Consider the following 21831-nt stretch of genomic DNA (forward strand, 5'->3'; position numbering starts at 1 on the left):
TATATATATATATATTTATATTTATATTTATATATATGTGTGTGTGTATACATATATATGTATTACATATTCATATAAATCAAATTGTGTAGTAATACAGACTTATTATGCTTAGTAGTTATTATCTATCTCTCTCCACTATAAATTAAGCTTCAGGATGGCAGGGGCTATTTTACTTAGTATTGTATGATTTGTTCCAGAAATATAATCCAGGACATGTACCCTCAATAAATTCTGATAACAAGGAAATATGGATATTAAAAAGAAAAACTTATGCTAACTACTATTATACTGAATGACACTGCCAATTTTATGTTATTGACATTAAATAACATCTCAAAACATTGCTGATTGATGTTTATAAAAGTGATAACTTGTCCTAGTGCACCATATGCTTCAAATATAAATGCAAAAAAAGAACACTTACACACTCTTGGTGATATTGTAGATTAGTACAACTACTATGGAAAGAAATATTCCTCAAGAAAATTAGGAATGGAACCACCATATGATCCAGAAGACAAGAATTGTAAGCTAAGTTATCTTCTCACTGGTTAAGAACGTGAGTGAGAACCCAGTTTTATCTTCTGTTCTGTTCATGTGTTGATGTTTATGGACTGATGTATTGAGGACCTTGACAGTGAACCCCCTCTCATTAAAGAAATAGCTTGAGTTGTGTACTTGCAAAGTCAAGAGAATTTGACACTGATGACCCTCTGTCTCTGAACTGTTTTTGAGGAAACTCTTAAAGAACGTCTGGATATAAATACAAGTACACACATAAAGGTAAAACTCTGAAGAAGAAACTTCCCACAACTTATTTACCATTGTCAACCCAGTGCTGGAATCCCTTATAAACATTCTCTTGTCTCTAACAATATATTGGTTATTTTTGAATATTGGTTCATTTGAATTTTAAGCATTAGTGTCTCTTATATTTGCTTTAATATCATATAATTTGTTTATCCTCTTCTAGCAAATGATGCTATTAAAATATTTTTTTATTTACAAGCATTAAATAGCTTATCTCAGGCCACTTGAGTGTCTAACATATATGGACTTAGACTTTACAATTTATGACAACAAATTAAGTGATGGCCATACCAGCCAAAATGAAAATGTCAGAGATCTTAACATACCAAAGTGAAAATGTCAGAGACCTTAACATTAGTAACTATGCAAAGAACTAAAGTCAGCATACTATAGAGACCTATACCTACCTGTGTTTACTAGAGTAGTACATGCATATCCAGGTTTATAGCAGCACACAAACAGCCAATTATTGGACCAACCTAGATGTTTGTCAAGAGGTGAATGGATAACAAAAATGTAGTATATATACACCATGGAGTTTTATGTCATTTGATGTTACATGGACAGAACTGATGAAGATCATGTTAAAGAAAATAAACCAGACACAGAGAGCCAAGGTCTACATGATTTCTCTCAAATGTGAACAGTAGAGAGAAGAAAGCAAAGAAAAATAGGGGATCTCATAAAAACAGAAGGAGATCAATCAGAATAAGGGGTTTGGGGAAGGGGTAGAGGGGTGAAAGGGCAAGTGCTGGGGAATGAAATTGATCAAATTATATTATGTGCATGTATGAATGTCACAATGAAGCCCACTATTATGTATAATTATAATGCAAAAATAAAATATTTTTAAAATTTTAAATAAATAAATAGTTTGAAAGGCAACCAAAATACTTTTCCATTAATTTCTTACATACATATGACTGACAAGAATAAATAGAATTGAGGAAAAAATGCCTGTGGAAAGGCAGGTACTTCTCCTTACCAACAGAATTGGCTGTGTTGGCCCCACCCATTAACAAAAGACAAGGTCTCAGATCTTTACTCCAGATTTGACCTCTATTCCTTTGTATTCCCTGATCCTTTACTAGGCTCCCTTAATTCCTAGAATGAGAGGTTTCATTCACTAAAAGACCTGGGCAATAAGAACCAGTGAAAGCTAGAGGACATGAGAATAAGCAGAACTTCATCTCATCATTGAACCCTATGTCTGAAGAAAAATCGATATCTAGAACTATCCAACTCAAATTCCACTGACAATTCAAGCAGTTGCTAGTGGAGTGACCTCAACCAAGATAAATTTCTCATCCTTAAATCTGTGCAGAGACCAGATCTCAAAGCCTAAGTCAGTTAATAAGTTATTATACAATAAAACCACAGTTGCTATTGGTATAAGTCCTTTAAACAAAGAACTGAGCCTGTGTTACCTGAGTACCCAGAGATGGCTGCTGAGTATGTCTCTGTGCTATTTCTTCATTAATTTACTCACTGTCCTCCATGAGCCTTATTACATTCATGACCTTTCAAGGGACTGGGCCTTGGCACAGGTCTTCCAAGTAACACAGGAAATGCCTGTCCTTGTGCTCAGACTCATGCAATCCAATATCAGTCCTGCAATTCTGCTGTGCTGAATCCTTGCTCAAGAACAACTATTTCCTAAACGAATCTTGATTCCTAGACACTTGGAATCAAGCCCTATACATAATGATTACCTATAAATAAATCATGTCTTCTGCCTTTACATGTCTCACTAGCTGCGTAGAGTTTCCTGGTATCAAGTAATTATCTACCCAGGCACACTAGCCATGATTAAGCTGATTATTTCTCAAGCTCTCTATTTACTGAGCTATCCCACTTCTTCCTTAGGGGTTAAATACTTTGACCTTGTTCATTTTCTCAGTCTCAGTTGTTCTGCACTTGCCCATGCCCAGGCTTCACACATGCACAGGTTATACTGTTGTGTTCAGAGCAGCTTCTGTGCTAAGGCTCCCTAAGCTACATTAAGTTAATGGGTTATTGTCATCATTTTTAAGATAGGTGTTTCACAGTCCTTCCTGGAACTCTATCATTACAGCAAGCCTTTGGATAAGGCATTATATCTTTTACCATGTAGCTCATGTCTGTAAAGAGCCCAAATACTGCTGAGGAAGCTAAGAGAAAAGCAAGAAATGGATAAAGCCAAAGCAACATTGTGTTATGCACAGTGTTCTATAAAAGAAAATAGAAAGGGAAAAATAAAGCTTTCTTTGCAAAAGTTCTCCTATAAGAAATAAAACCTGAATTGGGTCCAGAATAGGCATTCTGATGAACTGGTGTATCATCTTTAAAGAAAAAGGGGAAAGTATAACCATACTTATGAACTCCCCCCATCTTCTTTTTCCCAAAACCTCACGATGTTTAGCAAACAAGAGCAAGCCTGGGCTGGAATGTTTAGATACATATGATCTTGAAGGACATTGGCTTTCTCATATGCACACTAGGAACCAGAACAAGTTGGTGTTATCTGTAAAAATTACTTTCTTTCATGTACACCAGTCTGTCCAGCGACCAGCACTGGCTTCATTAAAGAAGGTTCGAACTGTGAACAAGATGCTAGGGAGTTTTAAATTAAAGACAAGACTCTAATTACCTTTAAAACCAGCTCCAGGACAGCTCCTCCTAGCTCCAACCTCCAGCCACCTAATGTGGTAGCGAGGTTTACTAAAGAGGCGAGAGAGAGAGAGAGAGAGAGAGAGAGAGAGAGAGAGAGAGAGAGAGAGAGAGAGAGAGAGAGAGAGAACACGCCATGGAGTGAACTTTTATTGGGGAACAAAAATTCCAGGGAAAATCCTATCCAATGAAAGTTAAGGGGGGCAGCATCCCAAGGTGAAGGGTGATGATTGAGTCTTCGGGGCAGTGGCCAGACATGCCTCTGCGTGGACAACCCCTAGGATCTGGAGAAGGGTGGGGAAAGCTCTGACACAGCTGTGTCTAAGTGCCTCTCACCCAGCCAGGGAGGTAACTCAAATCACATGTGAGGATGGCCTCCCACACACTAGGACCATTGCTTCTTGGGATGCTGGTCATAGAAGCAAACTAGTGCTGATGATGTCATCACTTCTGCAGACTAACATATGAACCCCTCTCTCAGAGGTGACTGGGGCATAACTGAGGGCACTGTGTAAAGAATACATGTCACTCATCCAGCCTACCACCAGTAGACAAAATGCAGTGAGTGAGAAGATCTAAAGATAAATTGTGAAATAGAAGAATGAGAACTGAGAAAAAAAGAATAGAGAATGTGTGGGAAGAAAAATGAGAAGGAAAAATGTCCAAAAACAAATCCCAGAGGATTCTAACTGTTTAGAGATCTGCAGCCCAGAAGGAGGTTTGCAGGATAAGTGTCTGTTATTGGAGGTGGGAAGAAAACCATGGAGCACTTGAGCTATAGATAGGGCTACACACATAATTTGTCAAACCAAGTGCAAAATTAAAATGCAGGGCCACTTGCTCAAAAAAAAAAAATTAAAAAATCTGTGTTATTAAAAGTACTGTGATATAAAGTATTGTTTTCTCTTTCCACAGCCTTTCTCTCAACATTTCAGTCTTTTTATTTGCAGTTTAATGTTATTCTAATAGAAAAAAAATAAAATTTTCAATTATTAGCATAAATGTTAACATTCTTCTTTACACTGGGTAATGCCAGCTTCCATAGAAAATATAAGGGAAGTTAATGCATAGAAGTAAACATCAATATTACATAATTCATATTTCATAGTTCGTACATGAACTTAATTCTTAATATAAATAGCAGAAACATTAACAAAAACCAACTCAATAGCTTTTATTTTACTACTTGACATGTGTACATTATAATACACTGCTTTGTGAAAGCTAGTGGCTTTTATAACACCTGAACTTGCACTTGCTTTGAGTCACACTGAACTCCCACACACCATGACTCCAGCAATTGTGGGGTCCTTCTGAACATGAGGTCCTGTGTGACTACAGAGGTCACACACCCCTGAAGCCAGCCTTGGACACAGATGTGAGGACTTCACAAAGAGCAGATAATGAGTGTCTACCACTGTTTATGTGTATATGCCAAGTCTCTACCAGAGTGGTATAGAAGACAAGGACAGTGTGATTCTAGACAGCACAATAGGACTATGCACATCTGAAATCTGAACTTCTGGGAGTCCATCGATGGCTGATACAGAAACCAAACTGAGGACTATAAGAACTCACATACATAGATATGCCGGATGTTGGAAAGCTTTTTCTATAAAGAATAAGACAGTAAGTATTTCTGGGCTTTGTAAACTATATGACCTCTATTGCAATGATTTAAGTTTGTTGTTGTATGAAATCGGCCATAGGCAGAATGTAAATGAATAGGCATAGCTGTATTTCAGTAAAACTGTCTTTACAAAAACAGGTGTTACACTCGATTTGGCCTGGAGGCTATAATTTGACAATCTTGGTCTATGCTATTAATTTTTCCAAGGTTACATACTGCTGAGGTGGGTATTTGGCAATGAAGATGAAAGTATTTTGAATATATTTTAAAGTATATTGAAAGAATTAATGTAATCTGTATGAAAAGTTTTGTATTATGATTTGTATTTGTAAACTATCACATTCACTCTGCTGTGTATTGTTTATAGTGTCAACAATACTATTCATTTCAATGACCAGTGGAAATGAAATACAAGTAATGAGAGCTCTTGAATACTACTAACTAGCATAACAGAGAAAAGCATGGGACATTCATTTTTTTGAAAAAAATGCTGGGAGATATACAGGAAAGAAAATGTCTAAATTTTGGATCTAATTTTATTTCTCATATGTACTAAATTTCAGCAGATACAATTTCAACCATCGGAACATCAAGAGTGTTTATTACTGTGTCAGTTCTAAATGGGATTAATTATATGTATCCCCAGAAAATTAGAACAAAAGTGACTATTAAATACTGTCACAAAAGCCTCTGTCATCTATGCAAATACTTCGTTGCCTACAAGAAGAGGGTGCCTAGTTGAGTTGCTTTTTCTGTAGAAAAGCAAGCTGGGTAGTTATCATAGGAAGTGTCTCTCTTTTTCTTTTTTAGTTTGGACATCTCCTTTGACATGCAATAGTTTTCTCAGGAAGAAATACTCTGTCTCCATATATGTTGCTTTATGAAATGCAAGTATTTTAATGAGAAGTTTAAAAACCCTAGGATATAAACGTATAATACAAAATAGAGTTTTTAAAAGTGTGATTGGTTTAAGAAGAAATAATTCGTATCTGAACAGTTTTGGTCCAAATTAAACAATCAAGCATGTAAATGCAGAAACAATTACAGAGATGTTTGATGTCTGTCAGAAAACAACCAATGAGAATCTACTTACTGAACAAAACAATGCAATTAATTCCATTCCAATTTCTCATATTTTTATTATAAGAAAGCTGCATAAATATAATAATGATTTCAACATAAACCTAATGATTCATTTTTTAAAAAACTAGGGATCTTATATTTGAACATAGATATGTATACATGTACTTCATGCATTATATATATATATATATATATATATATATATATATATATATATATAATTTTTAAATTTGATTTCCTGTGACTATCATGATGCAATGATTTGGCATGATTTTCTACATAACTATATTTCTCAATATTCTTGTAAAAGCATCATTATTTTTATCTAATGTGAATAAAATAGGCAAACACTTTCTGAAATTTTCTTGATCATTATAACCTTATATTCAAAAACAATGTTTCCAGATTATAAAATGTATATAAACAACATCACTTTTAGAAAATAAATATTAAAGGCAATGAAAATGTTTTGAAGAATCTAAGATATAGATATATGTAGTGTGCATGTACTCACAAATATGTTGCATACATGGTATACCATTTTTATTGATTAGTATAAAGGAAGCAATTTTATACATCAATATTTATTTAATACAGTCATCATTTTAGAATGGAGCTTTTTCTAAGTAATTATTCTTTTAACAACATTACATTTTGGGGAATATCAATAATAATTTTCTAGGATTAAAATCATGATATTTTAAAACTTGAAATCCCTGTTATTGCACAATACTTCAGAAAGATGTACCAGTTTACTTTTCCACAGAGTGAAGTGCCTTCCCATATCTTTACTAACTCATAGTATAATAATAAGAAAAAAATTGCAAGTGATGAGTTAAATCTATTTAATCTTAAATGTGATATTTTGAATTGATTTTTATGATTGTTAATAAACTTTTACTGTTTATAATTCATTTGTAAATTGTTTTATTGTTCAAGATGTCATTTTTTCTTTGAATTGAAAGAGTACTTAGTAATCATATTTATACCCTAGGAAGCTATATATATATATATATATATATATATATATATACAGAAAATATATATATACACTTAGCTCTTTAGCTACAGGAAGATATATATATATATATATATATATATATATATATATATATATATCTTTAGCTACATTCATAATCATTATTCTATTTAGAAAGGTAATCATTTCAATTTTTCTGCCACAAAATGTACATGCCATCAACATTTCATTTCTGATGTTTCGCTTGTTTTTAGGCTTAAACATTTTGATTTAGAGGTCAGAAAACTTTTTTTTTCTTGAAGATATTTTAATGTTTATTCTACAATTTTTTCTGGCTAATTTTGATAGAATTTATTCTGGTGTAATGTTTAGAGGAAACATTTTCAATATAATAGTTCACCAACATTATTTAGTTAATATCAAAATCTTTTTCTATGAATTCAAAATATCTTCCTTTTGGTAATTTTGTATATAATATGCATATACAGACCACCTATTTATATATTTAAATCTGGATTTACACAACAATACAATAATTTAATTACAATTTATATTGGTATATTATATAAACACATAACTTCTCACATTTCCCTTCCTATTCAACATTTCCTTGTTTATATTCTTGCACTTTAAAATAAATTGATTGTGCCAGGCCCTGTGGTACACAACTGTAATCCAGGGGCTCAGAGGCTGACGCAGGAGGATCACAAATTCAATGCCAGCCTTGGCAATGACAAGGTGCTAAGAAACTCAGTGAGACTCTGTTTCTAAAAAAAATACAAAATAGACTTGGGGATGTGGCTCAGTGGTAGAGTGCTCCTGAGTTCAATACTTGGTAGCCCCCTCCCTCTCCCCAAAAAAAGAAATGAATTGATTGGGCTGTGGTGTGAATTCTGCTGTGATGTTAAGGCAATCACATAGCACACAAGAGGCTCTGGGTTTGATCTCCAGCACCAATAAATAAATAGATAAATAGATAGATAGATAGATACATAGATAGATAGATAGATAGTTCTAAGTATTGTTCTATTTGAACTTTTTTTTATACAATATGTTCACATTAATTAAATGTTCTATATATTAAGGGGATGCAAAATAAGAAATCGTATCTCCATTTTGGTATTTTTGTGATCTTCAGAGAATTTTACCTTTTAAAAACATTTTTTTCTGTATAGTTGTAAGAAACCATAGTTTGAATTTTGGTTTACTTAACACCATGATTTAAATATTTGTGTCCCCTCAAAAATTCATTTTGGAACTTAATTCCCAGTGCATGCGTATTAGACTTACAGGAGGGTATTAGAACATAAGGGCCACACTGAATCAGATAGGAACAAGCTTGACTACATGAGTTCTGTCCTTCCTACTCTTCCTAAACATGAGGACATCTACAAAGTACATCTATAAGGACTGGGTCTTTAGACACAGATCCTCTGGCAGGTTGATCTTAGACTCTTGGCCTCCAGTAGTGACAAATTTCTATTCTTTGTAAATTACCTGTTATGTGATGTAGCAGTAAAAATGAACTAAGACACTTAATGCAATTCTCCTTATTAAGAAATATAAATGTAGGGCTGGGATTGTGGCTCAATGGTAGCGCACTTGCCTTGCATGAGGCACTGGGTTCTATTCTCAACACCACACATAAATAAATAAATAAATACATAAATAAATACATAAATAAATAAAGGTCCAACAACAACTGATAAAAATATTTAAAAAATAAATATAAATGTAATGTAAAAATATGTAGAGATAAGGTATTTTGACTTGCTGATGTGTTTAATGAAATTACTTTTTTCAGCATTGAGAATGACTGCAAGGAGAATCCTTGCAGATTGTTGAAGAAAATATGTGTACTACAACCATTGTGAAAAGCAGTTTGAAATTTCCTCAGAAAATAAAAGAAATAGAACTAATATATGTTCCACGAATTGCATTATGTATAAACTCAAGGACAATGAAATAAGAATGTCAAAGGGGCATCTGATTTCCTATGTTCATTGCCATGTTATACATATAGCTAGAAATGAAAACAACCTAAGTGTCTAACAGCTGATGACTGGATAAACAAGAAGAGGTACATATACACAATGGAATGATTCTATCATGAAAATGGTGACATTCTGTAGTTTATAATAAAATGGATGAAACTGTTGGTCATTATCTTAAGTGAACAGCAAGGCACAGAAAGATAAATATCATATGATCATGTTTATATGTATGTAATCTAAAAAAACAAAAGTGTCTCATAGAAGCTGAGGATGAGATTGGTGATTATAAGAGGCCATGAGGAGGTCGATAGATAGATACTAGTTAGGAGTCCTGGCACACTATTGCACAATAGGGTCAATATTGATGATGATAGTGGGCTACATTGTTTTAATCTAGAAGAAAGGATTTTGAGGCAATACATATGTTTACTATGATTTGAACAATACACAATATAAATGTGTTTTGAAACAGCATATGGTTCCCATTAATATGTACAAAATTTTAGATATCAGTTAAACTTAAAAAAGTATTTAAAGAATGACATTGCATGTTGTGAGCTATTTGTACTTTGACATGTTGGAAGAATATTAATAAATGTCCAAGAGATTAGGAAGTGATACACATCCATTCAGAAAAAAATGGAAAAACACTCTTAGTAAACTATAAATTGACTGTCAAAATTTGTGTCAAATTATGTGATAACTTACAATATTAAAAATCTTATTTTGTCTTCTTTTATTTTGGGGAAAAACAACATTGTGTCATTTGTTAGACTTTTATGAAATGGTTTTTTAAATTCAAAATCTTAAACAACTAAGAATGGAATAAATAGGACTCATAGGAAATATTTGTTTTTGTTCCACATTTGTTCTCCATTGCTAATGGAGAATATTTGGATGAGGAAGCCCTGGTTGCTCTCTCCTATTTTCCTCCCAAATTTCTGATTAAAAAAAAAAAAAAAAAAAAACTAGAGTCATGTTGCTACAGGAAATAATGTTGAACTGCTAGAATCTGTTCCTTTCCTTTTAAACTTCATTTGCGTCATTCATTAAACTAACTCATACTGACTGGTCCCCATTACAAGACAGTTTAGAAAGACAACTTAGAATCAATTTAATAGAGCTGTCACTATGTTACAGAGAAAGCAATCATACATTTCAAAGGGTACACAAACTCAAAGAAACATGTTGACAGAATTACCTCCACATGCCTCCCTTTGCTAATCTCAACAGTTTGTTTGGAGTGACATTTTTTTTCCTTCCTGAATAGCCCAACACAAAGTGGGGGATCCACTATAGCAAGGGAGCCCAGAATGATGGGATTGTTACTTCAAACATTTTTTTCTAATATGAATATAGCATATAGCAAGGAAATTGCAGCACTCATCTCTCACTTTAACAACATACACTTATCTCCCTTCATCAACTGCACATGTTTTATATTTTGGCAGTGTCATAGAAACTCTGCAAGATTTTAGCACTATGGCCCATTGTACTATATCCTATTTCATCTTTTTCCACAGAAAAGATACCATACTTTTAAAAAATCATTTCCAGCTATATGTTTTAATGACTTAACTATTAATCATTTCATGCAACTGTACAATTAAGTATAGATTGTGATGCTATTTTGAGTAAGATATTAATAATACAACAAGAATGAACAATTCAGAAATCTTTTTTTTAACATAAGATAAGTTTTTTTTTAACACAGTGCTGGTTTCAATTTTATGCTTGAGAGGATCACATCTCATGCAGTTTACAAAAATGAGGCAATAATTAAATTTATAATATTTTCAGAGTTAATCAGGAATATTTATTTCAATAAGAATCTATAATTTTCAAATTTTAGCTTCACTTTAAAATTGATGATTTGTAGTGACTCTAATAGATTAGTTTATAGTTTCAAATCTACTGTACTTCTTTTAAGTCATCATAGTGGAAATAATAACAAATGATGTTTTCTTACTAATATGACTAGTGATGTATTTAAAGTTTGAAAAATTGATCTTTTCACTATTATAGAAACCACACAAGAAAATGTAATAGAAATATCTTTAAGAGAAACTGATATTGAATATACAGCTCAGTGGGAAAATATATATATTTTTAGGGAATTTACTAAGTTTTAATTTAGCACATGTGACTAACCATTGTCTATTGTTGAGAAGTTTCCCAGTTAGACCAAACACACTGTCTTTTCTTAATGAATATGTGATAAAGAATAAATACATTGCTTACATATGTAAAGTATCTTTCTATATTGTTCATATTTACAAAAAATAATGTATAAATATAGTCATTGCATAAGTTTTAAAAAATATTTCAAGCTTATGTTTACTTTTAAATTTGCTGTCTTCAATTTTATTACAAACTTCTGAAAGGCAATTATGTTCTTGACCTTCCATACCACTGGCTAGTTCTGCAATCACAGATTTAACTTGAGCATTGACTGATTTTGGTATTGTCAGGGGTTTGGAAACAATCCCCATCACATATCCAGATATCTCGAGATATCTATAGAGTTGAATTATAGGGTTAAATGCTCAAAAATTCTTTTATTTATTTATTTATTTATTGTACTGTGGATTGAATCCAGGGAAGCTATCCACTGAGCTATATTCCCAGCTCTATTTATTTTCTTTTATTTTGAGACAGGGCCTCACTAAGTTACTTAGGGATTTTCTAATTTGCTGAGGCTGACCTCAAACTTGTGATTCTCCTGCCTCAGCCTCCCATGTCGCTGTAATTATAGGCATGTGCCTCTCTACATGGCCTCAATTTTTTTCATCAAGAATTTATTACCATACTTAGGGTTAACTATGAAATTCACATTAAAACAAAATATTTCTAGACACTTATATGTACTGAAAATAAAGTACAGAACTGATGTAGAACACATGAGGCTGGATACCTGAGGAATTTTCAGGAAGCAGGCTTATTTAAGCTGCAGCCATTCAGAGGGGCTTACTTATGCTTAACAATCACTGGACCCTGAGTCTGGACATTCTTTTAGATTTATACCGAGTGGGGTGGTTATATGACAGTGGGAACATGACCATTATTCTTTGTCCCATATTCTTAGGCTCCACAAAGGTTTCACACTTTTTGTCTGCAAACCTGGCATTTACAAGAAAAAGGAAGTGTCAAACCGCATTGAGCTCTCTGCAGAATGATGAAATACTGATGATATACTTTGTAAAAATCGTTTTGATAAGAATAAAAGCTTAATTATGGTGATGGGTTCTTTTGCGTGGGGGTACCAGTCTGCTTCAGCACCAATACCATAATATTTTAGAAATATTTCTCATTTTATTTATGTATAAAGTAAATTTCAAAAAAGAGATTATGAAAAGGAATGCTATAGAATTATCCCTATACACTGATTTGGTTAGAAAAATTATCAATTAAGGATAATCCAGGAATACATATAAAGGAAAATACACATACTTAGGTAGTTTTTTTTTTTCCTAGCCATTACTTTGATTAACTATTAATCCTATGAAGATGTTTAGAATAGAGTTTGGCAAATACTTTCTGTAAATTGCCAGATAATAAATATTTTAGGCTTCTCAGGCTACATGGTCTTCATACCTACTCACTTCTGTCATTAAGTAGAAAAGCAGCTTTACATAATACATAAGCAAATGGGCATGGTTGTGTTAGTTCATCTTTATTTATAGAAACAGGCCCTTGGCAAGATTTGGTCCAAAGGCCTTTAGTTTGCCAACCCAGATTTAGAGATATTCAGAGATTTTGAAGGAGATTTAGCTGTCCCACCAGAAGTAGTAGTGACAACATCCAGTTTTACCTGATATATGTATAACTGATGAGGAATCTATACAAAAGATCACCTATGATTTTTAAAAACTTAGGTGCAGGTTAGTACTACAAGAACATCTGCACCTAAGTTTTTAAAAATAACTTTTATAGAAGAAAATAACAGTAATCAAGATAGTTTGATACTGGGTAAAATAAAGACATAGATTAATAGAAAATAATAAATATCCTAGAAATTGATCCACATTTGATCCACATATGTATCATCAAATGAATTATATCCAAGTGTTAATTATATCCAAGTGTTAATGTGATTCTATGGATAAAGGATAGATGGCCTTCTAAGCACATGGCTCGGGTACTATTGTATAACCAAGCCTTACTATTTCCCTTTCTTTTGTTGCTAGTTAAATTTATCATTGAGTCTGGAAATAAGACTGCATGATATTTGTCAGCTAAGAAGCTAGGAATAATTTATTTGCTAAACAAGTAAGATAGTTATGGTATTTATGTTAGTATAGGTTAGGAAAAAACTGAAATACTCACTGTGAGGTATATTTTATGAAGTTTGCTTAAAATTAATTAAGGACTGCCTAGAAGAATTAAGGGCCCAGTTGAGGAAAAACATATAAAATTTAGTAGAATAATCCATTTTCATGAGTGCTGAGAAAATAGACTGGGAATTAACAAATATTGGTTCAGGGTATTAACATTTGTTCCTTTAGATCCTCTTTCTGCCTTTGTCCGTGCTATCCTCTAAACAATGGAGATCAACTTAAATAGCTGAACTTACCCTCCAGCAACTGAATGGATTTGGCTGATATGAAACACTATGAACAAACTAAATGAAAAAGGAGAGTAAGGTTGTTTATGTATCTCTGTCTCCTTTCTATTTAATTCACCTTTAACTGACTGTGTCCCATATTTTATGTTTTTTTTTTGTTGTTGTTGTTGTTGTTGTTGTTGTTTTTTTTTCAGGTTCTAGGTCCTGCTCTTTTCTCTGTCCCTTCAGGCTCAGTGTTGATAATGGTGATCTGCCATTGTTAATACTTCAGATCCATACTATCCCTCCCAGTTTTTTTTTTTTTATTCTATCTATATATTTGTAAATAATCCCTCTGTTAATCTTTTCCCCAAAATCCAACTGGAATGGTTTATCAATTCCTTGATGTGACCCTTACAAACCAGTGGATGAACACATTGGAGAAGGCCAGAAAACTACTTGTAATTTATTCATTATTGTGTCTAAATTGATTATGAAGGAATAAACCTGGAAGAAGACCAGGAGATTTGAATGAGGTCAAAACTATCAATCTTCACAATTAGAGGGAAGTGATGAAAAGTGGCAAGGTTATGTTCATAGGGAAAACTTAGGGTTTTATTTCTTTGTAGTGAATTTATGTTGTGATTACTCCCTATGGGTAACTATGGGGTGAATTGTTTGAGAGGAGAAATTTTAACTCAGCTGCATTTACTAAGAATCTCATCTGTGATAAGCAACATGTTAGGTATTCTAGGTGAGCCAAAATAGTTAAGCCACAAGCTATTGTCTTATAACAGGGAGAATATCTCATTTAAATTTGTAATTAAATTTATGAAGTTATTTTTTAAAGCTTTATAAAAATATCCTGATATTGAACCCATCAATGATTTGATCTTTCACATTACTAAGTTGCTAGCCATAAATTACACACCTAAAGTGTTTTAAGTACCATTGTTTCTTCTAAAGCAGAAATGAACTACCACTACCACACATACATATATGTGATGATAATTATTATCCAAAGTACATATATGAGGACACGAATTGGTGTGAATATATTATGTGTACAACCAGAGATATGAAAAATTGAGCTCTGTATATGTAATAAGAGTTGTAATGCATTCTGCTGTTATATGTAAATAAAAAAGAAAGTATAAATTTCTTATTATTCTTATTTTTTTAACTTTGCTGCCAAAATTTAACACTTAAAATTCCAAACGATAGAATGTCTTTAAATTATTAATTCCCTTTTTCTAATAATTACAGTTTTTTAAACTTTTTTCTTCAGCAACCTTTACCAATTTGTCAGTAATTACAAAGGGGGAGGACATTAGTGATTTCAAAAGTGTTTGAAAATGAGAAATTTACCTAAGAAAATTGACTTGTTAATTATTCAAAAAATTCTGAATTCAAATTCACATGAGATATTATCTCCTTCAATTTTTGTATAATGTTCTTGTTTAATAAAGGGTATTAATTTAACATATGTACAGACTAATATACAATGAAAGACTAAAAACTTTAAAATTTAATATGGTCACTCAATGAAGTTCCCTTGTTTTTTTTCTCATTAAAAATAACCAGTCCCAAGGATAATGTTAGAAAAGTATGTTATACTGTGTTCCGTCTACAAAGAAGCTATTTCAAGAAATGAGAATAATAAAAGTTATTCCAAAACTTTGAAAGCTGTGTTGTAATGAATTGAACTAGTTCACTTTCTGATTGCTTGCCAGCAGTCTAGCCATCTCCCACAAACTCCTGTATTGATCTGGTAGCCTTTGTGGCAGTGCATAAAGAATAACCATCTGTGTTGGGTAGAGCAGCAGGTGCCATCTCCATTGAACTGGCTGCTGCCCTGATCACAATGAAGCTGTTTAGAGCACCTGGTGACCATGACATGCTTTCTTTTCTTTAGAAAAGAAACTAATTTTTAAGTTTACTGAACAGAAACTGAGAAACTCACCAGAAATCATCAGTTGTTGAGTCGCTGGGAAGGACTCCAGTGATGATGAAGTAAGTGATCTAGTGATGGAAAGAATCTGACCTGCAGCAGGAGATTCTTGGTCATGCACACTAGGATGAAGTTCCCATTTTGACCATTCTGAAGAAGTCCTGATCTTTTCCTTTAAATCAGGTGTTAAGGTCAGGTAATCCACATAATATGGCCAATCTGGTCTAATTAGAGACATGGGTAAAGAGGTCTGTATTGGAAGAGGTTGAGTTGCTGTCACCGTATAAAACCCAACACTAGGAGTTACTTCTGCAAAGTAAGATAGTGAGTCTGTATATAGTGGTTGATTGTTTTCGAGGTCATTTGAATGTGTGATTTCTGAATACATCTTGAAAGTTACATCTGAATATTGTTGTAAGTTTAATTCAAAATCTAGAGAGGTAACACTTGTGTGAAGTTTGAACAGTTGATAAGACACTTTATCCTCTTTCATGTCCAATAAATTGTCTTGATTTAGTGCTTTGGTGGGACTCATAGTTACACTGTATTTTCCTAATCTTGATAGTTTAAGAATGTCTTCTGATACTGACAGATCATCAGTAGTCAGTTTTGAAGTCAAATCAGAATACATCAAGTCTGAATACATAGTTTGGGAAGATACAATGTATAAACAAGTCTCATTTGAACATAAATTAACATCTAAATTACTTGATAGGGTAATGGATTCTTCCAAGGATGAAAATAAAATTGTTCTTTTTGCACTCTTTTTAGATGGAAACAAAGATGACAGTTCTGTGAATGCCACTGATGGTATTATTTCAGTATGAGGAGAAAACGAATGCCCAGAAGTGATAGTTTGAGTTCCCATTAGTGCATACCAGCTGGCTAATATCGCTGAGTTCATCCAGAATGTCTCATAAAATTGGGACTGTTTACTATGCAAAACCTGATCTGAGAATTCATGAGAGGATTTTATTTCAGTCATAGAACATGTTGCACATGTTTGGCTTAATTCACTTAAAGAATCAGCAGCCTGTGATTTGATGTTTGTGAGTCTCTGGTTGCTAGATTCTTCAGTAATAACCCGATATTCACTGGGAATGGGAGTTTGCATACTAAATTGGTAGAGAGTTGATGAGTTTAAGATGGCTACCTGTTTGGATATAATTATCTTAGCAGGAAAAATGGGAGACATTGAGGGGCTCAGCAATCTCCAGTGCTTTCTTCTTGAAATTAAGGAAACAGCTGAATATTCTTCAATATCCTCTTGAGCCCTCCTGGAGACAATTGGAGGTGCACTTGTGGAAGCAGTTGTGAGCAGGAATCCATGGGAGAGTAATGAGTGCCTGTTTAACTTAATATCAGCTCCTGGAATGCTGCTAATTACTGAACTCATTGTGGCAGCAGAAAAGGCAACAGTCTGATAGTCCTCAAATAATGAAGATGATGTGGGAAAAATAAAATCTGTCATTAAGGAAGAGATGATAAATGGGGTCCTTGATCCCTGATGAGAAAAAAAGAATGCTTGTGTAGCTGCTGAAGTTTGGATAGGCATATGTGATGCAGATGTTTTGCCCTGGACAATTTGTGCTGGATCATGAACACCAAAATTCAGAAACTGAGAAGAGGAAACATCTGTGGAAGAAAGAAGACTCTGTTTTGCTGAAAGCTCTCTAGTGGAAATCAGTTCTTTGAGTAAATAGCTTTCAAAAGCTATGCCAATACTTAATGCTGCCAAACCAGTGGTTGCTGGAACATCATGCTTGAAAATATCTCTGTGTTTTGGAGCTTTAGAAAGGAAAAGGCAAAAAAGAAATCAGAAAAGTGAGTTAAAAAATGAATAACTTTGGCCCCAGGCTGAATCTTTAGCAAATTGCACTGCCACCTCACACCTATTATATGCACACAGATTTGGCTCTGTAAATCACATTTCTAATAAAAGTGTATGAAGAAGTTTAGTGACTTCACAAACTGCATAAATGCAAAGTCTGTTATCATTTACATTCAATGGGAAGGCCTAAATAGAGTAATGGTGTTACATGAAATTGCCATTCTCAATCAAATGACTCCTTTAAATTATAAAACTAAAATTCTTTATCATGGATAGAACTGATAAATATTTGAACTATTTTGTTAGAAATATTCAAAATGTTGTTTTACTTTCTAAATAGTAAAGTATTTTTTACATTTGATTACACTCTATTTTTACTTAATTCTTTAAAAGAACATAAATCAGGAGCTGGGGTTGTGGCTCAGAGGTAGAGCGCTCGCCTAGCACATGCAAGGCACTGAGTTCAATCCTCAGCACCACAAAAAATAAATAAAACACAGGTATTGTGTCCAACTACAACTAAAAAAATTTTTTAAAATAACATACATTATATAAACAAAAATAGAAAATGATAGTTTCTTCTTAGAATGTACAACAGTATTCAAAGACACTTTTTCATAGACAGAAAATATCTTATTAAGGACTGTAATTCTTACTAATCATTCTGAGTAACACTTTCTATATGAAGAATGAATTTGGAATTGAAAATACATTCTATTTTTATAAAATGACATCATTTGACTTACTGTTAAGTCATAGCACATACCAGGAGACTCAAGTTGTTAACATTCTTCAAAATAGAAAAATAATCACTTCTTTGTTTCTGAGAGTTTTCAAATAAATTATTGAATATAAAATCTACATATAACAATTCAGAGGACATTAAATGAAGATATAATGAGATAAGTAGTACAAGGCCCTTTTCAAAAAGATTCACTGATAGTTAAAACATATATGCTAGTATTGGAGTCCAGTTATTCACAAAAATTTACACATCAGAATAAAGATTGTTGACATTTTTTTCCAGTTACTCCCCTTCCCCAAAAAGTACTTATTAGCAAAGAATATCAATATTTTTAAAACTTAAAACAGGATGTGTAACTAACAAGAATTCTAAATTTTGCACCCTTAAAAAATCTATATCTTGGAAAAAATTGAATAATATAGAAATAAAAACTTAGAAAACAGGTTTTCAATATAAATTTTTTCAAACTCAACTTCATATTTTAATTACTTCTACTTACCTTCATTGCCTGGATAAGTATTCATTATGGTCCATATTTTTGTAGCCCTTGTATATGGTAAGATACTGAACAAGATCTCAGAAGGAGGCACTGTATATATTTGTGTAAAAATGGTTGGAGAGATGCTTGGAGAGATGAGAGGTGAACTGGTGATGCTGCTTATTTCATCACCACAAGGAAGTGCAGTGGAGCAACTCTGCAAAAGGAATCACCATAATTAAATTAAGCTCAAAGTTTCTTTGTTCCTATGAGGAGATTTTTTTAAAAGTTTATTTTCAGGTCCATTTTGCATTTTTATACTTACATTAAATAGTGTAAATCATTCACCTTATTTTACTTAAAAAATTAAATCTTCATAGTAAAATTTATCTATATTTCAAAATTAGTTAAATCTTTCAAATTTGTGATTTACTCAATTAAATGTCTAAATTTGTTCTTAGTTCCTTTAATTTCAATTCATGATATTCCCTTATATTTGCTTTGGGGATATTTTTTCCCCTGAAAAATTTGTACTTTGGTCTTCAGTATGGATATAAAAGCAATATAATAAATTATAAACCCTTTTCTCCCAAAAGTCATATTTAGTTGACAGCCAATAAGAATTTCATATTTATAAAAGATAATTGAAAACATTTTTTTGTGATGTTCAACTAATTTTACTTTGTACTGGCTTATAGAAGAAATTGGCTTGTATATTTTGTAAATTGTTTGACATGAATAGCCTATTTCTGTCCTATCCTTATAAAATAATTTCCATACAAAGCAATTGATTGAAGCATATTACAAAGAGATATTTTATGCATGTATAAATAAATGCAAATGGATCAAGGAGATTCTCTATAAAAAGTAGAGTTAAAACAAAGTTATATTAAAAAATAGAAAAACAGTTATATTATTTGAAGCATTTTGATCTTTAATTAAACACAAATTTTTAAATGATTTAAAAATACAATTATATGTTTATTTCCCAATAATGAAGATATAGCCAATAGATTTCCCCAATTTAACTGCTTTAACATTTGTCAAAAGTTGTATTTACTTTTCACAAATCTTAGATCTTGATTTAGACATATATTCTTTTTTGCTTTGTGGTTTATAGTCTGTATTCACTTTCAGCTTATAACTAAAAGTTTCTATCAAGGTCAAAGGATTCATGATGTTAGAAAATTGCATTAAAAAGTCTAACATGTAAAAAATAGTCAAGAGTGAATCTGGAAGCAATATAAGAAACAACAACAACACAAAAAAGGAATATGATTTTATACTTAATGACCAAAAGATTTATGCTTTCCTCAAGGCTAAGCTATAGCATGGAAAGACTTCATAGATTAATTAAAATACACATGAAATCAGGGTAGAGACCAGAATGTCAGAATGCATCTGTACTCGATTACAGTGAAGATGTGGCTAGTACATGGCTCATAAATGCTTGTGTGGTCCTGGTCAGATCTTTTTTCTTGAATCCTAATCAGAAGCCATTATTAACTACCATGAGGAATAGGTGATAATCAACAAGTTACCTAAAAATCTCATGTGTTTTTGACATGTATTAGACCAGAACATGTAGAATTAGGTGATTCAAATGCTCAGTGGAAGGACATTTGAGTCCAGCAGACAGGAAACCATACTTTCTCCTTCCTCTATTATATGCACACATTGGTGGGATGAGTCTCTTATCCATCATGTGTTGTTCATAAGGTTTGCTCTCAAAATTGATTTTATTTACTGAATTTCAGGCTTGATTCCAAATATCTCATTCTATTCCCTATTCCCCAAGTATTAGCAATAAGCATCTCATCAAATATATATATATATATATATATATATATATATATATATATATATTGATTTATTTAATAATCTTTCAAGTAGATTTTAATTGTTTGACATCTTTTCTATGTATGTATATATGCATATATCTATAAATGTAGATACATATATATATATGTGTATGTATAATAAATATATATATTTATACATGTATATGAGTGTTAGTGCATTTATTCAATGTCATTACAAATGTGGGATACAAATATTTGATGTTAATACATTTATGTATGATATATACACCTCAAAACCTGCAAATGCAATTCATCCTTGAGACATTTCTCTATTCTTCCTTATTAAATCTCTGTTACACACTCACTATACCTATTTCTTTTTCCCTTTGGATTGTATGCATCAATTGTTCTTGTGTGTTTGTGTAATTATGAGTTTTAATACATGGTCATGAAGTCTGCCACTTTCTGACAGATTCATAAAAGTCTGTGGTGTGTGATCTTCCAGCCTCTTCCCTTATGTTGTGACACGTGAATTTATGTATTAAAGATGGCCGAGTGACAAAAAGTAGCCTTGGTGCCTAAAATATCTCACTGAACGAGAGGAGCTGAAATCAAGAGATATTCATTCGGAGTTCATGTGAATGAGGAATAAATTTCTATTGTATTGATCTACTAAAGTTTTGAAGGTTGTTGTGATAGCAGTTATCATAGCCCTAATAGACCATTTGACCTTTCTGATCACATTCTCTGTTATGTATAATAAAGATAAACTGAGACAAAACTCCTCAAAATGATTGCACATTTCTTCCTGCATAGTCACTTGATTGCACATGAAGCATATAAGAATTCTAAGTATTTAGCTTTAACTCATAAACCTTTAATTTGATACTTGTATTTCTTAACTTCATGGTTACTATAGTTTACTAATTTTGTCAATGTAATTCATTCCTTCATAAATGCACCTTGCAAACAGATATTTAGTGCCTGGTTAAAATACAATAATGAGGTGCTGATATTTATTGAGAACTAAACAGGTTTCAAGATAATGTTAGGCATTTATATAAAATGTCATAACTTAAAAATTGTCTTTCTGAATCTATATTTGAAGAAAACATGCAGAAAATATCTTGAATCAGTGCTTTATGAAATTCTGATCACCTGCTTTCTCATTAATCTTGGGTAGCTTTGCATGTCTTCATTTAGTACTAAGTGATGAAGTGCAAGCTATAATGATGGTTATAAGTGCTCATCAACTTATAGATGGAACTGGCCAACTGGATAGGTATTTTTTTTTTTTTATTTTATAGCTTGATTATAGAAAAGGAATCAAAAT

General features: G+C 32.4%; 1 protein-coding gene across 1 annotated transcript in view; it reads right to left on the minus strand.

The window, feature by feature from the left end:
- The window catches only part of EYS (eyes shut homolog), a gene marked incomplete at its 5' end in the record, with an annotated part of 1607607 nt that overhangs the window by 770555 nt on the left and 815221 nt on the right, over positions 1-21831 (minus strand). The window contains 2 exon segments of the mRNA XM_081294994.1: positions 15655-17430; positions 18718-18913. Of these exon segments, the coding sequence (XP_081151120.1) occupies positions 15655-17430; positions 18718-18913 (1972 nt within the window).

This window comes from Spermophilus citellus (assembly GCF_964194105.1).
Source record: "Spermophilus citellus genome assembly, chromosome: 5".
Lineage (NCBI taxonomy): Eukaryota > Metazoa > Chordata > Mammalia > Rodentia > Sciuridae > Spermophilus > Spermophilus citellus.